The sequence below is a fragment of the Diospyros lotus genome, chromosome 5, assembly GCF_014633365.1.
Source record: "Diospyros lotus cultivar Yz01 chromosome 5, ASM1463336v1, whole genome shotgun sequence".
Taxonomy (NCBI): Eukaryota; Viridiplantae; Streptophyta; class Magnoliopsida; order Ericales; family Ebenaceae; genus Diospyros; species Diospyros lotus.
The window spans coordinates 3,560,379-3,584,621 of NC_068342.1; the positions used below are offsets into that span (position 1 = coordinate 3,560,379).

The following is a 24,243-nucleotide window of genomic DNA, read 5'->3' on the forward strand; positions in this document are numbered from 1 at the left end:
AGAAGTTGGGGTACCCCAATTTTGAAAAAGCCAACTTCTACCCCTTCTAAAAGTTAGTAGAAGTTATAAGCTAGAATTCTACAAATTAAAACAAATACTACATTCTAACAAACAGGCTCATCCTCGTGTTCTCTTCTAAATCTTCAAGATTAATTCTAAGGTTATTTAATTAATCATCACTCCTGAGAATGTCTTAAAAGTGATGTGTGTATATATATATATATATATATTGGGTACTGTGCTGTTAATTATATAGACGGATTGTGCTTTCAATGTGATTAAGATGAGACAAGATAGATAGTTGGATGTGATTTTTTAGATGGATTGGGTTGGGTTGGGTTGGGTTGGGTGGATCAATTTAATTTGGCCATAACATTGAGCTTAGCCTGCCTTGTCGCTATTCTGGGTTGTCTAATTTTTGAACTTTAGGGTAAGCCGAAGGGCCCTCTCTAACATGAGATCCCATCCCAAATTTGAACTAATCTCAACCTTTCTAATGTGCCATCATCACGAATGATGAAGATTACAAATTATTTTCGTATTATAATTTTTTTTTTTCTAATAGAAGTCATAACATTAACCGACAACGGATTATTGCACCAACACACATCATGCAAAAGACCCAATGACTAGTGGCGGATCCAGGCAGGTGAGTTCGGCTGGGCAAGGCAAAATTGGGGGTGGATTAGATTAAATTTGGGCTCGACTACTACTAAAAAATTAAAAAAATTTCATTACAAATGTAAATTTTATTGTAGACTGCTACCAACTCACTATTAAATTTGTCCCTACTAGTCCGCAAATCTAAAATTATTGAGTGACATGATGAATCCTAATTATCGTTCCTCGTGCTGGCATTGATTCCGTTCTCACACTTAATTGCTTGGTGTTCGTACTCTCGTTGATTCGATTTCTTGATGCTCAATTATTCCTTCTTGTCGCCAACTGTTTGGTATTTTGTTTTCGTGTTTGATTGCCCCGTCGATTGGGTGATTTCTGTAAATTTATGTTTAATAACTATTTTTATAATTTTTTATATTAAAAATTATTTCTATAATTTTTTTTATATTTTTATTTATATTTTACTCCGCTTTTTAATTTCTTACTTTTTAATAAAAATATCATTTTTTTCATTTTCGTGCTTTAGGAGTATATCTCAATATTATTTTTTCAAACACACCAACATATATATAAACCTAAAATTTAATTCAAATAAACTAGAGATACTTGATGAAAATAAATTTTATTTTAAATTTTAAACTACCACTCGCTATGTATGTAATATCTACCCACATGATAAATTTTAATAAGGGTGAAGCAGAAAAATATTTGTATACTTTACTAAAAAAGTCGTGTAGCATTTTGAACTTTTAAAATGTTCTGTTAAACACCTCTATTTCAAAAAAATAGAACTATTAAACATCTTAACAAATAATAATTAAGGACAAAGGCTCAACGTGAAATATACTCATAGTGATTAGGGGTTTAAAGTTTGTGCTTTAACATTTTTTTTATGAGCGAATGCATAAAAGTATCTCTGTAAGTCGTGTGGCATTCTAAACTTTCAAAATGTATCATTACACATTTCTATTCCAAAAAAATGAAGGTTGTGTTCTTTTTACTGTTTTCAAGTCATTTTTAGTTTTCAATTTTCTACAATAATGAAAACGCCTTCTCTTTACTATTTTTAAAAATGTATTTTTGAAAACAAAAAAAAAATTTATAAAGAAAACTCAAAACAACAAAAAGTTATTTTGAGTGTTTTCATTCAAAACAAACTCTAAACTCAAAATATATTTATTTATTTATTTATTCATATTTTATTATTGTAATGGAAAAAAATATTACAAAATTCAATGTACATATTTTTTTAATAATATATTAACATTAAATATTTATAATTTACTTAATAATCAAATTTATTGAATAAAATATCATTAAAAAAATATTTTCAAAATTTCAAAAAGAACGCGTTTTCTAATTTTTTGTTTTGAAAAATAGTTTTTCAAAATGATAAAAAGAACGCATTTTCAAATTTCTAAAAACAGACTATCAAAACAGAAAACTGAAAATGAATTCAAAACTTAAAACTGAAAATTGAAAAGTAAAGAGAACGCAGCCGAAACTGTTAAATACCTTAGCAAATTATATAAGAGCACATACTAGTGAGCGCATTTAGCAAGGTCCTTGGTTAGTGTCAAAGCATAAAAATATCCTTATAAAATGATGGGAATTGAACGGCTTGATGATGGGAATGAAACGACTCAACAGTTTCCAACTTTCTAGCTAGTACACGAAAGGAATAGAAAAATAAAAAAAAGAATAGAAAATGTTGAAGTCATAAAAATATTATGTATTTTACTAAAATTAAAATGTTTTTAAAAACTAAATAGAACATAATTAGTTTTCTATTTTAATTGGATGCTTTGAAAGTTTGAAATGACACACTACTTTTTTGATAAAGTATAAGGATATATTTATGCCTTCGTCCAAAACAATAGTCTTGCTTAACACACTCACAAGTGCGTACTCTTACTCGTTTTGTTGAAGTATTTAATAATTTTATTTTTATAAAATAAACGTATTTAATGAAACATTTTAAAAATTCAAGATATCACGCAACATTTTTAGTAAAGTATATGAGTATTTTCTATGGCTTCACCCTTTTAATAAATTATGATATTAATTCAATATTTTGATATAATATTATTATTATATTGATTGTATCTACTATATGTCTTATTTTAACAAGATTATTATAATTATATATAATAAAATCAAAATAATATATATATATATATATACATGTGCATATAAAAATGTTACTTGGAACACTTCATTTTCACACATAAAAAGATAATTATGAATTGATATATTATATTTTATATTATTATATTAATATAAATGAATAGGAGGACAACATCATGAATATATAGCATTTCTAAAAATGGAATATATATATATATATATATATATACAAAATAGGGTTTGTACGTTTACATATCCCCATATATAGCGTTTCTACGGGAAAGGGCATTATTTAAAACACGTTTCCCCTTGTATGTGTCTTTCTCCCGACCAATTTTGCTTCCCATCCGGCCTCTGCGCTCCCATCTTCTCATCCGTCCTCCTCCCAACCGCCACCTCGCCATAAGCATTTTGCTACTTTGGCCGAGAACCGAGAAAATTATCGAGAAGAGATGGAAAAAAAAGATAAAAATATTTTTTATCTAAAATTAAATTTATTTCACCCGTCTTTTCTGTCACTTTTCTTGTCTCTTTTCTATTTTCGTCATCTTCTCACCTTTATCTCACCTCATGTCGACTACAATTATATCATCTTTATTTATACTAAAGAGAAAAGATGTAGCAACGATCCATACTGGATGAAAGCAATGAGAAGAAGACAATTGCTAGAGATGACCATAAGAAGATAAGAGAGAGAAAAGAGAAGGTAACGGTAAATTAATTTTAATTTTAGGTATGAAATATTTTCATTATTTACACTTTTTTTGGGGGGGGGTAAACTAACAAAATTGTTGCCATAAAGCTTAACGACTTAAAATAAAAGAAATTTTAATTTGAACACCATTATTGGACTATCAATAATGTTACGTTATGAAGCATTGCATTATCGGATCTATTCTGCTCCTCCATTTCACGTCATCTCTCAGTCATCTCTCTCTCTCTCTCTCTCTCTCTCTCTCTCATTCATGAACAATGACTTCTTCCATCTCTCGTCTCCCAAGCAATACCCTGCGGCATCAAGATGCAGCAACAGAGAAGCCATTAGCGGCAGCAAACAAACCAGTCATCAAAATGGCGGGTCAGCCTCCGACGCCGCCAGCGCCTAAACTAATAATAGGCCAGCACCAACGTACTCTTCCATCTTCATCAAACCCCAATCCCATCCCGCTTCTCTCTTTCTTCACCGCTTTAATCACTTCCAAGCTCAGCAATCCACCGCTTCCATCGTCGGTCGACCCAGAACTTGTTCTAGCCGGAAATTTCGCTCCGGTGGACGAGACCCCTCCCACAGACTGCTCTGTCGTGCACGGCCAGCTCCCAAGCTCTCTCGACGGAGTCTACATACGCAACGGCCCCAACCCCCACCTCCGGCCCCGCGGCCTCGCCCACCACCTCTTCGACGGCGACGGCATGCTCCATTCCATTCGTCTATCCAGAGGGCGAGCCACCTTCTGCAGCCGCTACGTCCAGAGTTACAAGCTCAAGCTAGAGCGTGAAAATGGCTGCGCAATGATCCCCAGCGTCTTCTCCGGCTTCTACTGTCTCGCCGACGTCGGCCGCCTGGTTGTCGCCCTGGCAAGGGTGGTGACCGGCCGGATAAATCTCGCCCAAGGATTTGGGCTGGCCAATACGAGCGTCGCCCTTTTTTGCAACACTCTCTTCGCCATGATTGAGACGGATCGTCCTTACGCCATTAGATTAACAGAAAACGGTGACATTGAGACGACCGGAAGATTCGATTTTGGCGGCGAGGCGCCAATCAACATGACGGCACATCCCAAAGTCGATTCTGAGACCGGGGAGGTGTTTTCCTTCCAATTCTTTCCTTTTTTTCCTTATCTAACTTTCTTTCGGTTTGATTCTAATGGTTCAAAGCGGCAGAAAGTACCAATATTTTCCATGAAAAAAGCAAGTTATATCCACGATTTTGCGCTCACCAAACGTTACGCAATTTTCCCGGAAAGTCAGCTGGAGGTGAGCGCCATGAATCTGATGGCACTCAAGGGTATGCCCATGAAGTTCCGGCCTACGGCGCAGCCTCGAATCGGTAATATTCTAATTAAAATGCACACAACACTATTACTCATTCAAAGCAAAATAAATTTTACTCTTTTTTTTATTTAGTGTTAAAATGAGTAAAATAGATAATTTATTTGTAAAGTTTAAAATAAATTATTTAAAAGAGAATAGATAAATTTGTCTTAAAATTTTTAAATAAGAAGTTATATGATTTTTTTTAAAAAAAATTAATAATCTTGCTATCCTTTTAACATGATTTAAGAGCTTATGAAAGTTTAGTGAATACCCTCCAGTGTTTAATAAATTTTAATATCTATTTGAATCAAAAGATTAAATATTTATGTAGACAAGAGACCATTAATCTTTTAAGTAAATATTGGACTTTGTTTTTGACTTATATATCTAGCATATATATGTTTGATATTTTAGCAGGTATTATCCCAAGAAACGCCGAATCCGATTCGGAAATGCGGTGGTTCACAGTGCCAGGATTCAACGCATTCCATATCATCAACGCATGGGAGGAAGAAGACGAAGATAGCATCGTTCTGGTCGTCCCACGCGCCTTATCGCTTGAAAACTTCCTCGGTCGAATCGAAAAGGTCCATTTCTCACTGCAGAAACTGAGGATCAACATGAAGAGCGGCGCAATATCGAGCACCCTCCTCTCAGAGAGAAGCCTGGAGCTGGGATCCATAAACGCCGCCTATCTTGGAAAGAAGAACAGATACTTGTTCATGGCCGTGGCTGAGGCCGTGCCCAAGATGTCCGGCGTTGTTAAGATCGACTTGGAATCGGGGCGCGAAGTGGCGAGCCGGAGCTACGGGCCAGGTTGCTTCGGAGGGGAGGCACTTTTCGTGGCGAGGGACGGCGCCGGCGACGAAGACGATGGGTTTGTGGTGTCGTACGTGCACAACGAGATGGCGAACGAGTCGCAGTTTGTGGTGATGGATGCTAAGTCGCCGGCGCTAGAAGTTGTTGCAGCGGTGAGGTTGCCGGGACGGGTGCCCTACGGCTTCCATGGCCTGTTTGTGGGTGAGAAGCAGCTTGAAACGGTTGAGCCATGGCCGACTGGTCTATCTTCAACCTAGCTGGCTATCTACAATTCTGTAATTTAATTAATTTAATTAATAATCCAATTTTAAATAACATTATATATAATTTAAAGTGCTAAACAAAGTTCTCGCTAGTGTATTATAGTTTTCGAGTCAAATTAAAGGCTGTCTTCTCCGGGAAGACTCTTCCCGTAGGACCGGGAATGCTGCCTTCTCCGGCAGGACTTGTGCAGGAGGAATGCTGTGAAATTTTTAATATTTTCCGTTGACTATGAAAGGCTGTGTAATTGCTCTTCTTTGGTGGTTTTGGACAACCCGAGCAATAGAAATCCGCCCTTAGAAAATACACGAGTGTCTGAGAGAGTGACAACGTACCCCAACATCTGCTATCTCAGCCCGGAAGAACCGTCGACCCCGGAAAGACCTAGCCGTTGGTGCCCTGAGGTCGTCGGAAGTTCAGATCGCCAACGAAGAAGACGAACAGTCCAGTGAGTGAAGTTCGCCGCCGACAAAGGAGACGAACAGACAAACAAGATCTGAAGCCGCCGATCGGAAGCACCGAACAGATCGGAAAGCAGAGACCCTCACCGACGGGGAAACCGAACAGGCGAACAGAACGGACGTTAACCGTCGCCGATCGAGGAAGCAGAAGCTGCCGTCGAAAAGTCTGCTATCGTCAACGGAGAAACATGCACCTGCAAGCTGCAACATCATGCTGGCGTTCGTCTGCGTGCAGAAAGAAGATAAGAAGGAAGAAGAAGAAGAGAAGCGGTGGCAGAAGCCATTATGGGAGGGAAAAAATAAAATAGGAAGAAAGTGGAAGACACTGGCCATGCAGCCCACGTGAAATGCAGTAAATATATATATATATATATATATAATATAAAGGAAAGGAATAAAAGGAAGAAAAAGTGTGTATTGGGTGTAATATGTTATCTAATAATCAATCGTGAAAAAAAAAAAAAAAAGTAAGAAAAATTATAAAATATCTACAAACGCAAAAGAGTTCTACTGGAGGCCAAAAAATCCCACTAAGAGACTTATAAAATAGGATTAAAAAGATTAAAATATTTTTTTAAAATATAAATTTATAAAGATGTCACTATATAGTTGAGCTCTCCCATCTCTCCTCTCTCCTTCTCCTATGGTTTCATGCTTGGCCTTTGCCTCCCTCCTCTCCCTTCTCCCATAGTCGCGCGATCGTCGACCACAGCACCTCGCCTCATTGCCAACATTGTTGCCTCGCTGCACCTCGTCTCGTCGTCTCATCGATCGTCACTGGATACAGCGATGGTCGATGAGATGACGAGATGAGGTGACGATGTTGGCAACGAGGCAAGATGTAATACCTGAGAAATTATTGAGGTTATAAATGACATTTTATAAAAGGTACACTATAAGAAGGAGGGGTATTGTCGGCGAACTTTTTCTGGCGGTTTAAACAACTATCGGGAATACACCAAAATCCCCAACGGTTTAATAAATCGCCGGGGATTTAACACAATTCCAGACGGTTGTGAGAACCACCGGGTATGGCATACACATCCCCGACAGTTTTGACAATCGCCAGTTATGGAATACACATCCCCGACGATTTTTGAAACTGCCAGGGATATGATTTAATATAACACTGCAAAAATTCCCCGCCCCCCTCTCTTGCCCCCGCCCAAATCTTCCTCTCATACCTTTCTCTTCCAAAATTCCCTCTGCAAACCCTAGAACCCTCTCTCACTCGGGCCTCGCTGTGTCTCTCTCGCTCGCTCACTTGCCCTCGCTCTCACCGCTAAGTTGCTACCTCCCTCGCTCTTGCTCGCTCAATCTCTCTCAATCGCTCTCGCCCTCTTCGTCTCTGTCTCTCTCGCCCTCACCCTTAATCGCTCTTGCCCTCGCTTTTGCCCTCGAAAAAGGTTAGCTTTGAAGCTTCTGCTTTGATTTGGATTGACGAACAGAGCCCCTGAATCTGTTCGTCAATCCAAATCCATATATATGCTAAAGAAGGATTCTTTTTATTTATTTATTTTGCTCCCTTATTGTTGTCTGTTGTAGGTTTTTTTTTTCTTTTTTTTTCATAATTTTGGAAGTAGATCATATATATAGATTTGGATTTGACATATATGTGACTTGTTTTTGAATAGCAACAGACCTAATGATGTTGGTTTGCCACCTGAAGAAGGCAATTCCTTTCATGAAAACGACTTAACACAGTAGACAAAGGGATGCTCAAATTGGTTTTGCCATGTTAAAACCAACCATATCCATGAAGAGAATGTAATTGCCTGTCAAGCACAGACACGTATCGCTCTCGTTTTCTTTCTAATTCTCTTCTCTGTTTATAGATACCCAAATATATGTGTATGTTTAGGCACCCCCTAAGAGAAATTTCCTGGCCATTTGATTTGGTTTTTAATCCATTCAACAAGGATGTGAAATTAAGTGTACATAACGAAAAAATAATAATTATTCTTTCATAATTTGTTTAATTAATTTTACCTCGATTTTTCTGATTTTTTTAATTTATTTTTGATCAAATTAAGGTTCCATTTTCAGTGCAAGTTAATTAAAAGTCGATGTCACAATCCAAAACCTTTCATCGTCGTCACTTGGGAGACATAGTGGCAGGCAAATTTCCATTGATAGAATGAGTTAGGTTTCTTCTTCGTATGTAACTGAGGCTGCTTAGCGTAAGAGGGTTTGTGGGAGCAGATTAAACCTAGCTAAAAGCTTTGAGAAAAAGACTTGCATTCAGTTATCGGCCATATATATGGTCGCCTCCTTAATTTGCTCACTAATCTATCATGCTTTCGATGAGTTTGTACTAACTTTGTCTTAAAAAATTTCGTTAATTTTGATCTTGTGGACTACGTGAAGGCATGTGTTCTTGTGGCAGTGTGCCTGCAACTAAAAAACCCTAAAAATAGCCAATTCATTTCCAATTTGGAACCCTAAGCCATGTACTTGTTACCTAACAATGTTTTTAAAATGGGTATATTACTTTAATTAAATGGTTGCAAACAAACAAAACACTCTGAATTAAATTAAGTGAGTGACCTTATGGATCTAGACCGGGGAGTTGATATATGGGTTAGTAATTAAAATTTCTTAATTTTTTATATAGTTCACATTATCATATTTTGACAAGTGGCAGCTGCTAGCTATCAAGATAATGTAATTTACACTGATCACATGCCCAAATTAATCTAATTGACTAAAACAGGCAATAATATAGCATGGTGGTTGAGCCATGTTTATCCCATAAAAATATATATATATATATATATATATATGCCTATGGCTGCTGCTGGGAGCGACTTTGGGGTTATCATGCATTGATATCATATATACTTTTCACTATAAGAGAAATCATATTTAGCAACGAAATTTAGAGACGCAATTATTCCGTCGCTAATTTGTGACGGATAGTGATGAAATTTTTATCGTTAATTTTTTTAAATTTTCTTTTAATTTAGCGACGGAATTAGCGACAGAATATCCATCACTAAATTTAGCGACGTAATTAGCAACGGAAATTCCGTCGCTAAATTTTAATTTTTTTATTTAATTTTTTTTATTTTTTAGCGACGGGTTGACCCTATCACTAAATTTTAATTTTTTATACCTAAATCTTATTTTTTTAAATCTTTTTATTTTTTAGTGACTTTAATTTTTTTTTTTAGCGATGGGAGTAACTCGTCGCTAAATTTTATTTTTTATTTATTTTTTTATTTTTTAGCGACGAGTTGTCCCATCGATAATTTTATTTTTTTATTTAATTTTTTTATTTTTTAGCAAATTTAAATTTTGATATTTAATTTTTTTTATTTTTTAGGGACGGAGTAACCCGTCGCTAAATTTTATTTATTTATTTATTATTTTTAGCGACAGGGTTGACCCTTGTCGCTAAATTTTAATTTTTTTTATTTTTTAGCAATGTGATTGACCACGTCGTTAAATTTTAATTTTTTTTATTTTTTAGCAAATTTAAAAATTTTTATTTAATTTTTTTTATTTTTTAACGATAGGAGTGCTAAATTTTATTTTATTTTATTTTTATTTTTAGCGACGGGGTTGACCCGTCACTAAAAAGTAAAAAATAAATAAAAAAAATTAAAGAAATAAAAAAATTCAAATTCGCTAAAATATAAAAAAATTAAATAAAAAAATTAAAATTTAGCAATAGGTCAAGCTCCGTAGCTAAAAAATAAAAAATCAAAAAATAAAAATTTAATAACGGGGTCAATCTCGTCGCTAAAAAGTTAAAAAAAAATAATAATTAAAATTTAGCGATGGGCTCAACCCCGTCACTAAAAAATAAAAATAAATAAATAAATTAATTAAAATTTAGCGATGGGACTGACCTCGTCGCTAAAAAATAAAAATTAATAAATAAAATAATTTAAATTTAGCGACGAGCTCAACCCCGTCGTTAAAAAATTTAACAAAAATTAAAATTTAACGACGGGCATTCCCATCATTAAAAAATAAAAAAATAAATAAGTAAAAATTAAAAATTTTACATTTAAACAAATCATAATAATTTTTACTAACATTAATATTAGTAAAAATTAAAATAATAATTTTTAAATATATTACAAATTAAAATTAAAATAAAAACATAATTTTTCACTACTTATATAATAATTAATAAAGTTTTATTTGAATTAATAATGAAATAAAATTAAAATTAATATTCATTTCCCTTTTCTAGCATTAAATATTAAAATTAATATTATTAAATAAGTTTATGAAATTTTTGTGTATAAATATAATTCTAAAATATTTGGAAGAGAATACTATAAATATATTTTATGTATAACAATAAACAAGAAGGCTTCTAGATCGGCTGGCTCGCGCGTTAAACTTAGTCATGAGAGGTTGGGGGTTTGAATCCGGTAGAAAACTTGAGAATAATAGTTGGGGGAGTAAAATTCAGCGTTGCCACGTGGTGCACATGGGAGGTCGAGGTTTGACGCGCGTTGAATTTTGAATTTTGGGGTTAAATTTAGCAACGGGGTCACACCCGTTGCAAAAAATAAATAAATAAATTAAGAAAATTTCTATCGCTAAAAAATAAATAAAAAAAATTAAATTTAGCGAAGGACTCACTCCCATCGCTAAAAAATAAAAATAAAATTAAATAAAAAAATTAAATTGCCCGTCGCAAAAAAATAAAAAATAAAAAATAAAAAAATAAAAAAAATTAAAATTTAGCGACAGGCTCAACCCCTTCGCTAAAAAATAAATTTAAATAAAATAATTCTAATTTAGCGACGGGTTAATCCCGTTGCTAATTAGCGACGGGTACAACTCTCGTCACTGATTCTATCACTAAAAAATACTCGTCGCTAAATTTCAGCGACGCCAATTTTAGGCTACGAAAAGGTACCTGTCACTTAATCCGTCGCTAAAAAATTTAGTGACAGATTTTGATGTTTTAGTGAAGGATTTTGATGTTTTAGCGACGAAATTTTCAATCGCTAAAACACTTATTTTTTGTAGTGTTTCTTGTATTGGAGTCTGATTCAGCTCTGAAGTGAAATTGTGAGATTATAGAATTGGAATGTCCTTGACCCTCTCGTCAATAGATTTTCTTTTTTCTTCTTTCTAAGCTTGTAGATAATAATAATAATAATATAAGTATTTATTCACTACAAAAAAAATGACATTTAGCGACGATTTTGACCAACCGCTGGAATAACTGCCACAAATTATATTTTTTGTGGCAGTTTTAAAATTGCCGCAAAATTAGTGATTTAGCGGCGATTTTTAAAATATAAAGTGGCGGTTTTTCAACCGCTGCAAAAATTAAAACAAAATTAAAATTTTTAATTTCTCCCACCCACCCGCCTGTGCCCGCCCAGCCATGTGGCAGCATGTTCGCGCACCACATGGCGAGGCCCCCTCCCCAGTTTCGAACCCACAACCTCCACTGTGCACGTGCATGCGTGTAACCGTCTGATCTGCCAAGCTCTCTTGTTATATAACCGCATATATAAATTATATACCACTACTTTCCAGAATTATATTTTATATTTTTAATATAGAAAGAAAAATATTAATTAATTTATTATTTTTTAAAAGAGTAAAGGAATAAATTAAAAATAAATTAATTGAATTAAATTAACTAAATTAATTGATTAAAAATAAAAATATATATATATTTTTTAAAATTATTAAAATTTTATTTTATTTTTATTTTTTTAAATTAAATTTTTAGTTAACTAGTGGTGAACCCGTGTGATATATGGGAGAGTTTAATTTAAAAATAAAAAATAAATTTATTATTTTAAATAATTTTAACAAAATTGATAATTATAATTTTTTTAATCTTTAATCATATTGAAAAAATTTAGGTTTACTTAATTATTCACTATTCAATATACTAATGGAGAACACTTTTAATTCAATATACTTATAAATTTTTTTATTATATTATATTATATTTATAAATAATTTATAATATTTCCACTTAAAGACCTTCGTTATTTTCTATTTATTATATTATAATTATAAATATAAATTAAAAATCTTAAATATGAGTAAGAATAAGTTTTTTCAATAATAACAAAATTTTAAAAAAAATTATTTTGATTTCTTCCATAGTCTTAAAAATGTGATGTCTTAACAAATTCATAAAAAATTATTTAAAGTTGTCAAAAATAAAAAATTATTTAAAGTTGTCAAATACTAGGGTTTTTCAATACAAAATAATATGTAATCTATCACATTTTTAAGACTATAATATAATTATTAAAGTAATTAATAATTAATTAATCACTACTGTTGATTTAATGCAAATTTTTGAGGGAAAAAATTCACGATTGATTGACACTTGGCAAAATACTTTATTTGACTATAATATTTTAATATTATATAAATATACATAGAATAAAGATATAAAAATAATATTTTAAATAAATAGATAATTTTCTATGATTTAATTAATAGTTTAAGTTGTCTATTAATATTTCTCATAAAACTCATGCAAATTTAATACAAAACAATTAGTATTGAAAAACTTGTATATTTAAAATTTATTATTAATTTTAAAATAATTAGTACATATTATTTCAAAACAATTGAAAGATTTAAATTATTAATGCAAATTACAAAATATAAATTATTAATGCAATAAGTAGTAAACGCAAATCATTAATGCAAGTTTTGGGGGAAAATTTTATTACTACTTATTATTTCAAAACAATTGAAAGATTTAAATTATTAATGCAAATTACAAAATATAAATTATTAATGCAATAAGTATTAATTGTAAATAATTAATGTAAATTTTGGAGGGAAATTTCTTTTTTCAAGACTATCCTACTTTTATATATATAAAGATGCAAATTACAAAATGTAAATTATTAATGTAATAAGTACTAAATGCAAATGATTAATGCAAGTTTTGGGATAAAATTTTATTACTACTTATTATTTTAAAGCAATTAAAAATTTTAAATTATTAATGTAAATTACAAAATGCAACTTATTAATGCAATAAGTATTATTTGTAAATCATTAATACAAGTTTTGGAGAGAAATTTCTTTTTTTAAGACTATCCTACTTTTATATATATAAAGATGCAAATTACAAAATGTAAATTATTAATGCAATAAGTACTAAATGCAAATCATTAATGCAAGTTTTTTGGGGGAAAATTTTATTGCTACTTATTATTTCAAAGCAATTGAAAATTTTAAATTATTAATGTAAATTACAAAATGTAAATTATTAATACAATAAATATTAATTACAAATCATTAATGCAAGTTTTGGTGGGAAATTTCTTTTTTTAAGATTATCATACTTTTATATATATAAAGATGCAAATTATAAAATGTAAATTATTAATGCAATAAGTACTAAATGCAAATTATTAATGCAAGTTTTGGGATAAAATTTTATTACTACTTATTATTTCAAAGCAATTGAAAATTTTAAATTATTAATGTAAATTACAAAATATAAATTATTAATACAATAAGTATTAATTACAAATCATTAATGCAAGTTTTGGGAGAAAATTTCTTTTTTTAAGATTATCATACTTTTATATATATAAAGATGTAAATTACAAAATGTAAATTATTAATGCAATAAATACTAAATGTAAATCATTAATGCAAGTTTTGAGGAAAAATTTTATTACTACTTATTATTTCAAAGCAATTGAAAATTTTAAATTATTAATGCAAATTACAAAATATAAATTATTAATACAATAAGTATTAATTGCAAATCATTAATGCAAGTTTTGGGAGAAATTTCTTTTTTCAAGACTATCCTATTTTTTTATATATAAAGATTTTGTAATTAATTTAAATTAAATTTTAAATTTCTTTTTATGATTTTATATTTCTTTTTATTAATTTAATTCAATTTAATTTTAATTATAAATTATTTAATTATTTTTTAATTTAGCAGCAGTTTTTGAAAAACAGTCGCTAAATTAAATTTTTTAATGAATTTTGCGGCAGTTTTTAAAAATCGCTGCAAATATTAATTTAATTTTAATTATAAATTATTTAATTATTTTTCTAATTTAGTGGTGATTTTGAAAAACCGCCTCTAAATTAAATTTTTTGATGAATTTTGCGACGGTTTTGAAAACCGTCGCAAATGTTAATTTAATTTTAATTTTAAATTATTTAATTATTTTTTAATTTAGCGGCAGTTTTTCAAAATTGTCGCTAAATTAAATTTTTTGATGAATTTTGTGGCGGTTTTCAAAACTGCCACAAATGTTAATTTAATTTTTTTAATTTAGCAGAAGTTTTGAAAAATCGCCGCTAAATTAAATTTTTTGATGAATTTTGCGGCGGTTTTCAAAACCACCACAAATGTTAATTTAATTTTAATTTTTAATTATTTTTTAATTTAACGACGGTTTCTTAAAATTTGCTGCTAAATTCAATTTTATTTTTTGATTATTTAATTATTTTTTAAATTTAGCGGCGATTTTTTGAAAACCGCCGCAAAATTGAATGTTTTAATGAATTTTGCGACGGTTTTTCAAAATCGCCGCAAAATGTTAAAAGAATCGCCGCTAAAATAGTATTTTGCCGCGGTTTGTAAACCGTCGCAAAATTTCATTTTTTGCGGCGGTTTTAGATGATTTTCCTGCGTATGCTAATTTATCTGGATGGAGTACTCAAGGAAGAGTTCCTTGTCCTTGTTGCCTGAAAGAGACGGAGTCCAGATGGTTAAAACATGGTGGTAAGTTTTGTTATATGAGTCACCTGTAGATTCTTGGAGGACATGAGTCATCCTTTTCGATTTGACAAGAAGAATTTTGATGGAACCATTGAGAATCGTGTTGCTCCTCCTCAGTTATCTGGCTACGATATATTCAAAGATGTTGAATTTGTTAAGAAGATGTTGGAAACCGTGAGAATTCTGGCGCTATTGCTGAGAGAGGAATGGGCGGTTGGAAAAAACATAATATATTCTTTAAGGTTCTATATTGGCAAGACAATTTGATTCGATATAATCTCGACGTCATGCACATTGAGAAAAATGTTTGTGACAACATAATTTGGACGCTATTAAATGTTTCAGGTAAAACAAAGGACAACTTGAAAGCACGTCTTGATTTGGAAGAACTAGGGGTAAGAAAAAATTTGTATCCTAAAGATCATTTATATGGGAAGAAGTATTTACCTCCTGCATCTTTCACGTTGAATCGAGAACATAAACATATATTTTTAAAAGTATTGAAAAGTATAAAATCACTCGATGGATTCTCATAAAAAATATCACGTTGTGTCCAACTCAAAGAACACACAATGAGTGGACTTAAGAGCCATGACAATCATGTTTTGATGCAACATTTGCTTCCATTGGCAATTAAGAGGGTGTTCAAGGGGAAGTATGTTAGTAAAACTTTGATTGAACTATGCAATTACTTTAAACAGTTGTGTTCTAAGAATATTACAGTAGACGAGTGTAACCAATTGAGGTCACGCATTATATTGGTGCTCTGTCATCTCGAGAAAATATTTCTACCGAGCTTCTTCAATATAATGGAGCATTTAGTTGTTCACCTGCTTGACGAAGTCCAAATTGCGGGACCGGTAATGTTTCGATGGATGTATCCAGTCGAGGGGTATATTAAACCATAATTTTTTTATTTGTGAATTTGTTTATTCGTTTTTAAGTAAATATTGTGGATTTACTTGACAATGTAACTTATCATGTAGGTTCTTATTAACATTGAAAAAGTATGTAAGGACTAGAAGTCATCTAGAATGATCTATTGCTGAAGCTTACTTGACAAAATAGTATTTGACCTTTTGTGCAAGGTACTTGGATGATGTGGAAACAAAGTTTAGTAGGCTGGTTCGAAATTATGAGGGTGCACATGGTCAACCTATCCCAAAAAAAGGGAAATTAGTCACATTGGATGAGATTTCATTGCAGCAAGCCCATCGTTATGTGCTAGCAAATTGTAGTACAATTTCGTCTTATCGAGAGTAAGATTATTATAACCTAATCTGGTTGATCAATTTTATTTCATAATAAAAAAATCAAAATTGTACTTTAATTTCATAATTCCTATCATTTGCATACTGTAACACCTCAATTCTTGGGAGGGCGTTACGTAACGTAAGATTTCAGGAATATATTTTTTTTTCCAAATAAACGACAGAAACTCAACATAAACCGTTCCCCGAAGATCCCGTTACACCTTCTCAGTATATCAACTATGAACTATCAATAAACTAAGACAGGTTCACCAACACAAATGCGGAAGCTAGATCAAACCTTAACAAGTCATAACCGAAATCACTTTATTTATAATATAAAGTTGCACCAACATTTACATGACATTCTCAAAATAAACAACATAACTGAAATGACATAATGTAAACTATCAGCTAGTCGCCATCATTCCTCGACAATTCCCTTTCCTTTCGCACCGCTGCCTTCACCTGGAACGTTTGAATATTCTAGGGACATAGTCCAAATTAGATGCTGAATCATCTAAGTGAGAGTTCAAAATCACATTTTTCATGAATAAATGCAAGACATGAAATAAACCAATACACCCGGTAAGCCTTAGCTCAAGAGAATCCCCAGCGCTTAACCCTACCACGGGAAAAGAGCAATATCTCTAAAAGCTATGCCACCATACCGACTCGACGACACGACGCGATTCTAGCTTAAATGGGGCTGCCAACGCATCTCACCAGAATACGTTCCCACCTTAAGCATCCGGGAACCACCATACAATCCCAACTCCAAAATTTCACATGGACCACATAGTCATCCTAGTACAACTTCCCTGGCTAAACGACCTGGCAGGAAAATCAAGGCGGCTATCTTGACATACTCACCAGCATCAGATACCCCTATTATTCCATCACGCCCTTGGAGAATTACGACTACACTATCCAGACAACATCCTAGGCTGACATCTCACATGAACAACACAGTATGGACCACCTAGTCATCCTAGTGCAACTTCCCTGATCAAACGACCCGGCACGGAAACCAAGGCAGCTATCCTGACATGCACACCAGCATCAAATACCCCTATTATTCCGTCACGCCCTTAGAGAATTATGGCTACACTATCCAGACAACATTTTAGGCTGACATTCCACACGTATACATAAAATGCAAGACAATGCCACATTTCACAATTCAATGCATCATATAAACAACATTTATAAAATGCAATGCATAAGTTCAAAACGTTTAGGGACGAACCTCCCTTATAAAAATCAACCGTCACAGGTTACCATTTCAATGCACAAAACTATTTTGCATGAAATCACACACATGTTCAGATAGAACAAGCACAATAAATCAAGTTTTGGGGGCGAACACTCACAACTTAAAACCAAGTTTTTCGGTAAAACACTCACCTTGAACGAAACTCAGAACACTTCGAATCTTGTGCCCAACCTCAATTTTCGTGCAACTCCTCAAGTCTTTTAACCAAAGCACCTCCTTACACGTCCTCATGCACTGCCCAAGTGCTCTGCGCGTGTGATGCTTCACGTATGCTTTAAAAGCTCTCTATCCACTAAACCCGAAGCACTCTTGTCTAGCACGAACTTCTCACAATTTCGAATGAGAAACCTTTGGCTATGAACCTCTATTTATAGGTTTTGGAAACTTAGTCACCAAGAAACATATATTCTGCAATCATTTCAAATCTTCCAAAATCTTTTACAATCATTCCAAATCTTCTAAAGATCTTCTGCAATCATATAAATCTTCCAAGATATTCTGCAATCATTCTAAATCTCCCAAGATATTATATAATCATTACCAAATCTTCTAAGATATTCTGCAATCATTACCAAATCTTTCAAGATATTATATAATTATTATCAAATCTTTTAAGATATTCTGTAATCATTACCAAATCTTCCAAGATATTATATAATCATTACTAAATCTTCTAAGATATATTCTGCAATCATTCTAAATCTCTCAAGATATTATATAATCATTACCAAATCTTCTAAAATATTCTGCAATCACTACCAAATCTTCCAAGATATTATATAATCATTACCAAATCTTCTAAAATATTCTGCAATCACTACCAAATCTTCCAAGATATTATATAATCATTATCAAATCTTCTAAGATATTTTGCAATCATTGTTATCTGAATCAAATCTTATCCAAATCAATTCATATCCAATCAAATCTTATCCAAATCTTATTTTATCCAATCAAATCTTATCAAATCTTGTCTAAATCTTATCCTTAAAGTCATCATGAGCCTTGATTTTATCTTTAATGTTATCATGAGACTTCATCTTATCTCTAATGTTATCATAACACTTTATCTTTATCTCTAAAGTCATTTATGAGGCTTTTCCTAAATCTCTCAAATGCCCTTAATAAAAAGGTTTCAATAATTACACTTTGGCCTGAACTTTTGGATAATTGCACTTAGACCCTTTTCAACATGGTCCCCAGATTAATTTTTAAATGCATTTTAGTCCCTAAAAAATGGACTAATTACGCTAATACCCCTAATTTTTAGGTAAATTACACTTTTATCCGAACCTCAAAAATTATGATTTTGCCCCTGGCTCAGAAATTAAACTTTTATCTCCAAACATCTACAATCCCTTAAAACATCCTATTTCCTCAAGTATTTGAATATAAAAATCTCGAGTATTACATCCCTTACGATCATTTGATTTTCTCAACCTGGTAGATAGTTGTACCGGAAACTGTTCCCGATCCAACTTCTTTTGATGCCTAAAATCAAAACTCGTATTACTCGTCATTACCATACTATTTTCCTTAAAAATCTAAGGTCCAGGGTACTCCCTCCGGTCGATTCAAAAATTAGTTAACTAAATTCTCAAATTGATTTTCTGTTCCTTGAACTTACTTAACACTTTGCAACATGGGGTATTACACATACAATGCAGGACACACTTACAATCTACTAGATTGGAAAGAAGAGGTGCTAGCAATCGTGAAATTATACAAAAGCACTATGAAAACTTTTCATCATGGTTTGAAAAACATGTAAGTGACATCTTAACATGTTACCACCACACCCTAAACATTCATGTCTAACCATCTTAGAATTTGTATTAATTTATTTGCGTAATGAATTATAAACATATTACAAAACAGGTTTATGAATTGCAAGTAAGTAGTCACAATGTACCTAATGAAGTGAAAACATTAACTGCTGGGCCTCACTCATGGGCATGGAAGTATTCTGGGTACATCATAAATGGATTCAAATTCCACACGAGGCATTGAGAAAGGCGAAGAATGACTCAAAACAGTGGAGTATTACTAACTGCAAATACTGAAAGTTATGTTAGTTTAAAAGATAAACATCCTATTAGTAGTGATGTTACCTTCTATGGAGTCCTAACAGATGTTGTTGAGATACAGTACTTTAACGAATTCAAATTTGTTTTGTTTAAGTGTGATTGGGTTGACAATAATAGAGGGATGAAGGTTGACAGTTTGAATTTCATAACTGTAAATTTTAATTGTTTAATGTATCAATAGAATAAACCAACAGACGAACCTTTTATACTTGCAACTCAAACATCACAAGTGTGGTATGTGGCTGATCCTCTTGATGAAGAATGGCACGTTGTCATGAAGATGACACCTAGAGATTTGTATAACATGGGTTAAAAAAATGTGGTAGGGAGCTGTGACGAGAAAGATGCTTTAATTAGTAATCATGTTGAAATCAACAATGATCAGTCCTTATATGCAGAGTTAGGAGAATCTGATGAAAACTACTCTTCTGGAGAATTTGATGAGGACGGTATGCTAGTTGATATACAAGTATCAGATGACGACGACAATTCTATTCCTTATACTGCACATAGTGATGATAATGATTTCTAATATTGAAGTGGCATGTGTCTTCCTTGCATAATATTTAATGATGTGGTATGTATATATGTTTATGTTTTTAGCTTTTTATGTTTTGATATGTTATTTTTGTTTAACCTAAATTGATATGTTAACGGATTATTTTTTACACTAATGGCACCTAAGAGGCAGACTCGTTGGCCAATTGAATTCATGTCACGTAGTACAGATTTACACCACAATGATTCACAATTACTTCCATCTCATCATCCAACCCTAAACCCAGTCCCGCCACATCCCTAGCATCCCGAAGAGGACTTGATCCACTTACAATCTAACCCTCAAGACTCATATAGTCAGCAAGGTAAACATAAAAAATTTATATGAATAATAATAAATTACTATTCTTTCCTAATTCAATGTGATTTTATTATGTTATTATATTTTAGCAAATATAAGCTCCGTGTTATCTACTGCCAAGAAAGGAAGAGGAATATCAAGACAAATTTCAAAATGGGGAAAGAAAAAGATTCATATTGAATTTGATGCTGAATGATCAAACACTTACATCAGATACCGTGGAGAGTCTCTGACGTAAGTGTTTTTGTCTTATATGCATCTATTATGATATGCAATTTCATAGTTAACATACATACAAATTTGAAAAAATATGAATGATCAAATGTGTTGTACTAATAGATCTATTGTATACAGTTGTTATGCAATTTTGAACATGTTTTATGCAATTTCATAGTTAACGTACATACTTAAATAAATCTATTATTTTTCAATGCAGATCGAAAAAATATGATATGCAATTTTGGTTGGAGAATGGCATGGTAGCGTAATCAAGGGTTATCTGAGGTCACTTGGACATGTTTTAGTTTAGGATTGATTTGTATGTGCTTTTGTATGGTATTGTGTAATGAGACGAGACAAGATTGATCTTTCTAAATGATCAAATGTGTTGTATTTAAATAGATTGTATACAGTTGTTATACTTATTGTGTGTAGCGGGTGAATTCTTTAAAATTGTTAGTGGTTTTTTTGTTACCATGGTTATTGATTGTTTTGTTGCTGCGGTTATTGATTGTTATACAGGGTTATTTATTGATTGTTATAGTTTTTGAAAATCTTGTTTTCAACCGCTAGTAAACTTTCCGACGGAGGTATTTTCGGCGGTTATAATTACCGCTAATAAAACTTTTATCGGCGATTTTTCAACTTTTTCCGGCGATTTTTCTACTGCCGGGAAAAGTCGAAACTGTTGTAGTGGTATAAATGGAATTTTTGAAAGAATGAGGTTATAGGGTACACCAACACAGTTTTAAGAAACCAAATCGACTGAAGGGAGTACCTCAGACCCTAGATATTTAAGGAAAATTGAATAGTATCGACGAGTGATTCGATTTATGATTTTAGACATCAAAAGAAGTTGAATCGGGAGCTCCGGAGGACAAAATCGTCATAGTATCGTAGGGAACCTAGTATCGTCGTAGGGAACTTTCGAAAAGTCAGCGGCCCTGAGGGAGCTCCGATTTTGCATTAGGATCAACTCTGAAATGGTTTTGGGATGAAACAGGGGTCCTGTGAGGGCCCGGAGGACAAAATCGACATTGTCGAGTAATTTTGAGTTATTAATTTTGGGTTTTAAATATCTCAATGATTATTAATTTAATATTTGATGATATAATTGTAATTATGCAATGCATAAAATGAGATTAATAATTGTTGTTGTCAAAATACAACAATTAAAATTTATGATGTGGGGTCCACTCGAGCTTGTTGTCCGGTGAGATTAGGTTGCCGTAAAAGATGTCGCCTCAAGGGAGTTTGCCGGTAGGATGTTCGCCGCAAGGATTGGCCACTAGTTCTTGCCATAAGACTTTGCCACTAGCCCTTGTGACTAGCTCTCGCCACTAGCTCTTGTCACAAGCTCTCGCCGCTAGCTTTTGCCACAAGCTCTCGCCACTAGCTATTGCCACAATCTCTCGCCGCTAGCTCTTGCCACAAGTTCTCCCCACTAGGTTTTGCCTTTGTCGTTAGGTCTCGTCGCAAGCTTTTTGCCTTCGTCGCTAGGTCTCGCCGCAAGCTTTTTCCTTTGCCACGAGGTCTCGTCGCAAGGCTTTTTGCTTCGTCGCTAGGTTCGCCGCAAGGATTTGACCCTGTCGATGCTCAAAAAATGGGTTAGAAGGCTCGCGGGAATCTTCTCCCACGAAGACCTTCCGATGCCAAAGTCAGTCCCGAATCCCAATGATTATTCACGAAAATAGTAAAAGTGCATTCAAAGTGTTTGGATTTTTCTGAAAAAATGGAAGCCCTCGTTAATGCCTTGTAGTTGGGTATTTATAGGGCACGATTCTCAATGGTGGCTATCAACACGTGGCAGCTACTGAATGGATCAAAGGCAAAAAAAATGGGGAGGTTGTTCCGACGCCACCGCGAGGCAGTTGGGCCTCGCGGCAAAGACTACCGCGAGGCACCTCGCGACATGCAGCCGCGAGCCTCGAGGCATAAGTCCGCGAGACAGCTCACGGCAAGCAATCGTGAGCTTGCTTCTCGCGGCTGCGAGCAGTTGCAAGGCTGCCAGTTGGCGGCAATTTTTACCGCTAGCCTCTTCACTTTTTTCAATTTTTTATTATTAGTTTTTTCTTTTTTGACTTATTTTTCCATGGCACAACAATTGCCCCTCACTCTTCTGTTTTGTCTTTAGAAAAAATTGAAGAGTAAAAATATTAGCCAAGGAGTCGGGTCTAGCACCTTGACTCAACCAAGTGTTCCAGAATGCCCAAAAGATCTTACTTCAACCAGGGGCTGAAGTACCAAATTATTTCTGGGTAACCATGCCCTTGATAGATAGACTCCACTGCGAAATTCTTACTGGTTGTCCGAGCTTGCCGAGAGGTCTAGTTGTCGGATCAGCCAAGGAGTCGGGTCTTGCTTGGAAGCATAGGACCGGACTCAGTCAAGGGATCCCGACAAGCCTACGGGCACAGTCTCCGAAGCGTCCAGTGATCCCATGATGGATCATAGCACTCTGGCTATTGTGTTCTTCACGTCCATCTTTCAGGGTTAGCCCACTTCAGGGAATCTGGGTTTGGCCAATGGTTCGGCGCGGGATTCCTGCCAGACATCCAAGTTTGTCGGGAGACCTAGGCGCCAGATCTACCAAGGAGTTGGGTCTAGCAAAAAAGGCATAGTACCGAACTCGAACGAAGGATCTGGGTGAGTCTGCGGACATAGGCATCGGATGTTCTGGTGATCCCAGGCTAACTCATGGTCATGGGCACCAGATTGCAACTGGGAGACTCAACTCCGATACGCGGGATCATGGCAGAACTTGTCATAGGGTTGCTATCTCTTCATGCCTTCCTTGGGCCAATCTACCTCAAGGGATCTGGGTTTGGCCAGTGGTTCTGCGCGGGGATTCCTGCTAGACATCTAAGTTTGCCGCGAAACCTAGACGCCAAATCAACCAAGGAGTCGGGTCTAGCCAAAAAGAGGCAAAAGTTGCATAACACAATCCTAACTTAAAAGAGGCAACATCAATGCATATCTCCGACATCTCAGGAACAATCATTACCACTCCCCACACGGGAAGGTCAACATAAATGCTGGAACCCAACTCACCACAATCACATCAGAGATTACGTTCCCACTCAAAAGCATTCTGGAACACTACCCATGTCCAACACATATGCCAATGCCATAACTACATGTAATGATGCATTACATAAAATAACATTTCAATGCACATATTCCAATGCACACGTAAATAAACATTTTAGATGAATCATCCACATGAAATCAACCATTCACGTGACAAAACCATTACATGAAACAAAATCAAATATAGGGTCAAACCACCTGCAATAAACTAAGTTTTAGACAGAACACTCATATAATACCTCGTATTGGCATAAGGTTGCCACGTAATTTCGAGGAGCTTGGGATATCGAAAAATGGGTTTGATAGTAAAATAAATCGTCGAATCAGCTGTAGGGAATGTCCCGAGGCTGAGATTTCAAAGGAAAATGATATGTCATTGCTAAGCATCCCAAGATAGGATTTTTAGTATAAAAAAAAATCGGATCAGAG

The 24,243-nt window shown here is 33.7% G+C and overlaps 1 protein-coding gene across 1 annotated transcript; it reads left to right on the top strand.

Annotated features, from left to right (window-relative positions):
* The first annotated feature begins 3,659 nt into the window (after positions 1-3,659).
* LOC127802553 (probable carotenoid cleavage dioxygenase 4, chloroplastic) lies at positions 3,660-5,947 on the top strand. Its single transcript, XM_052338408.1, has 2 exons — positions 3,660-4,795; positions 5,200-5,947. Exons 1-2 carry the CDS (start codon positions 3,721-3,723, stop codon positions 5,856-5,858), a joined length of 1,734 nt encoding a protein of 577 aa, XP_052194368.1. The 5' UTR covers positions 3,660-3,720; the 3' UTR covers positions 5,859-5,947.
* Positions 5,948-24,243: the final 18,296 nt, after the last annotated feature.

Bases quoted from the DNA above. Each gene is read 5' to 3' on its own strand.
- LOC127802553 (XM_052338408.1), top strand. From the start codon at position 3,721: ATGACTTCTTCCATCTCTCGTCTCCCAAGCAATACCCTGCGGCATCAA. The intron at 4,796-5,199 runs GTAATATTCTAA...ATATTTTAGCAG, and splicing joins TACGGCGCAGCCTCGAATCG to GTATTATCCCAAGAAACGCC.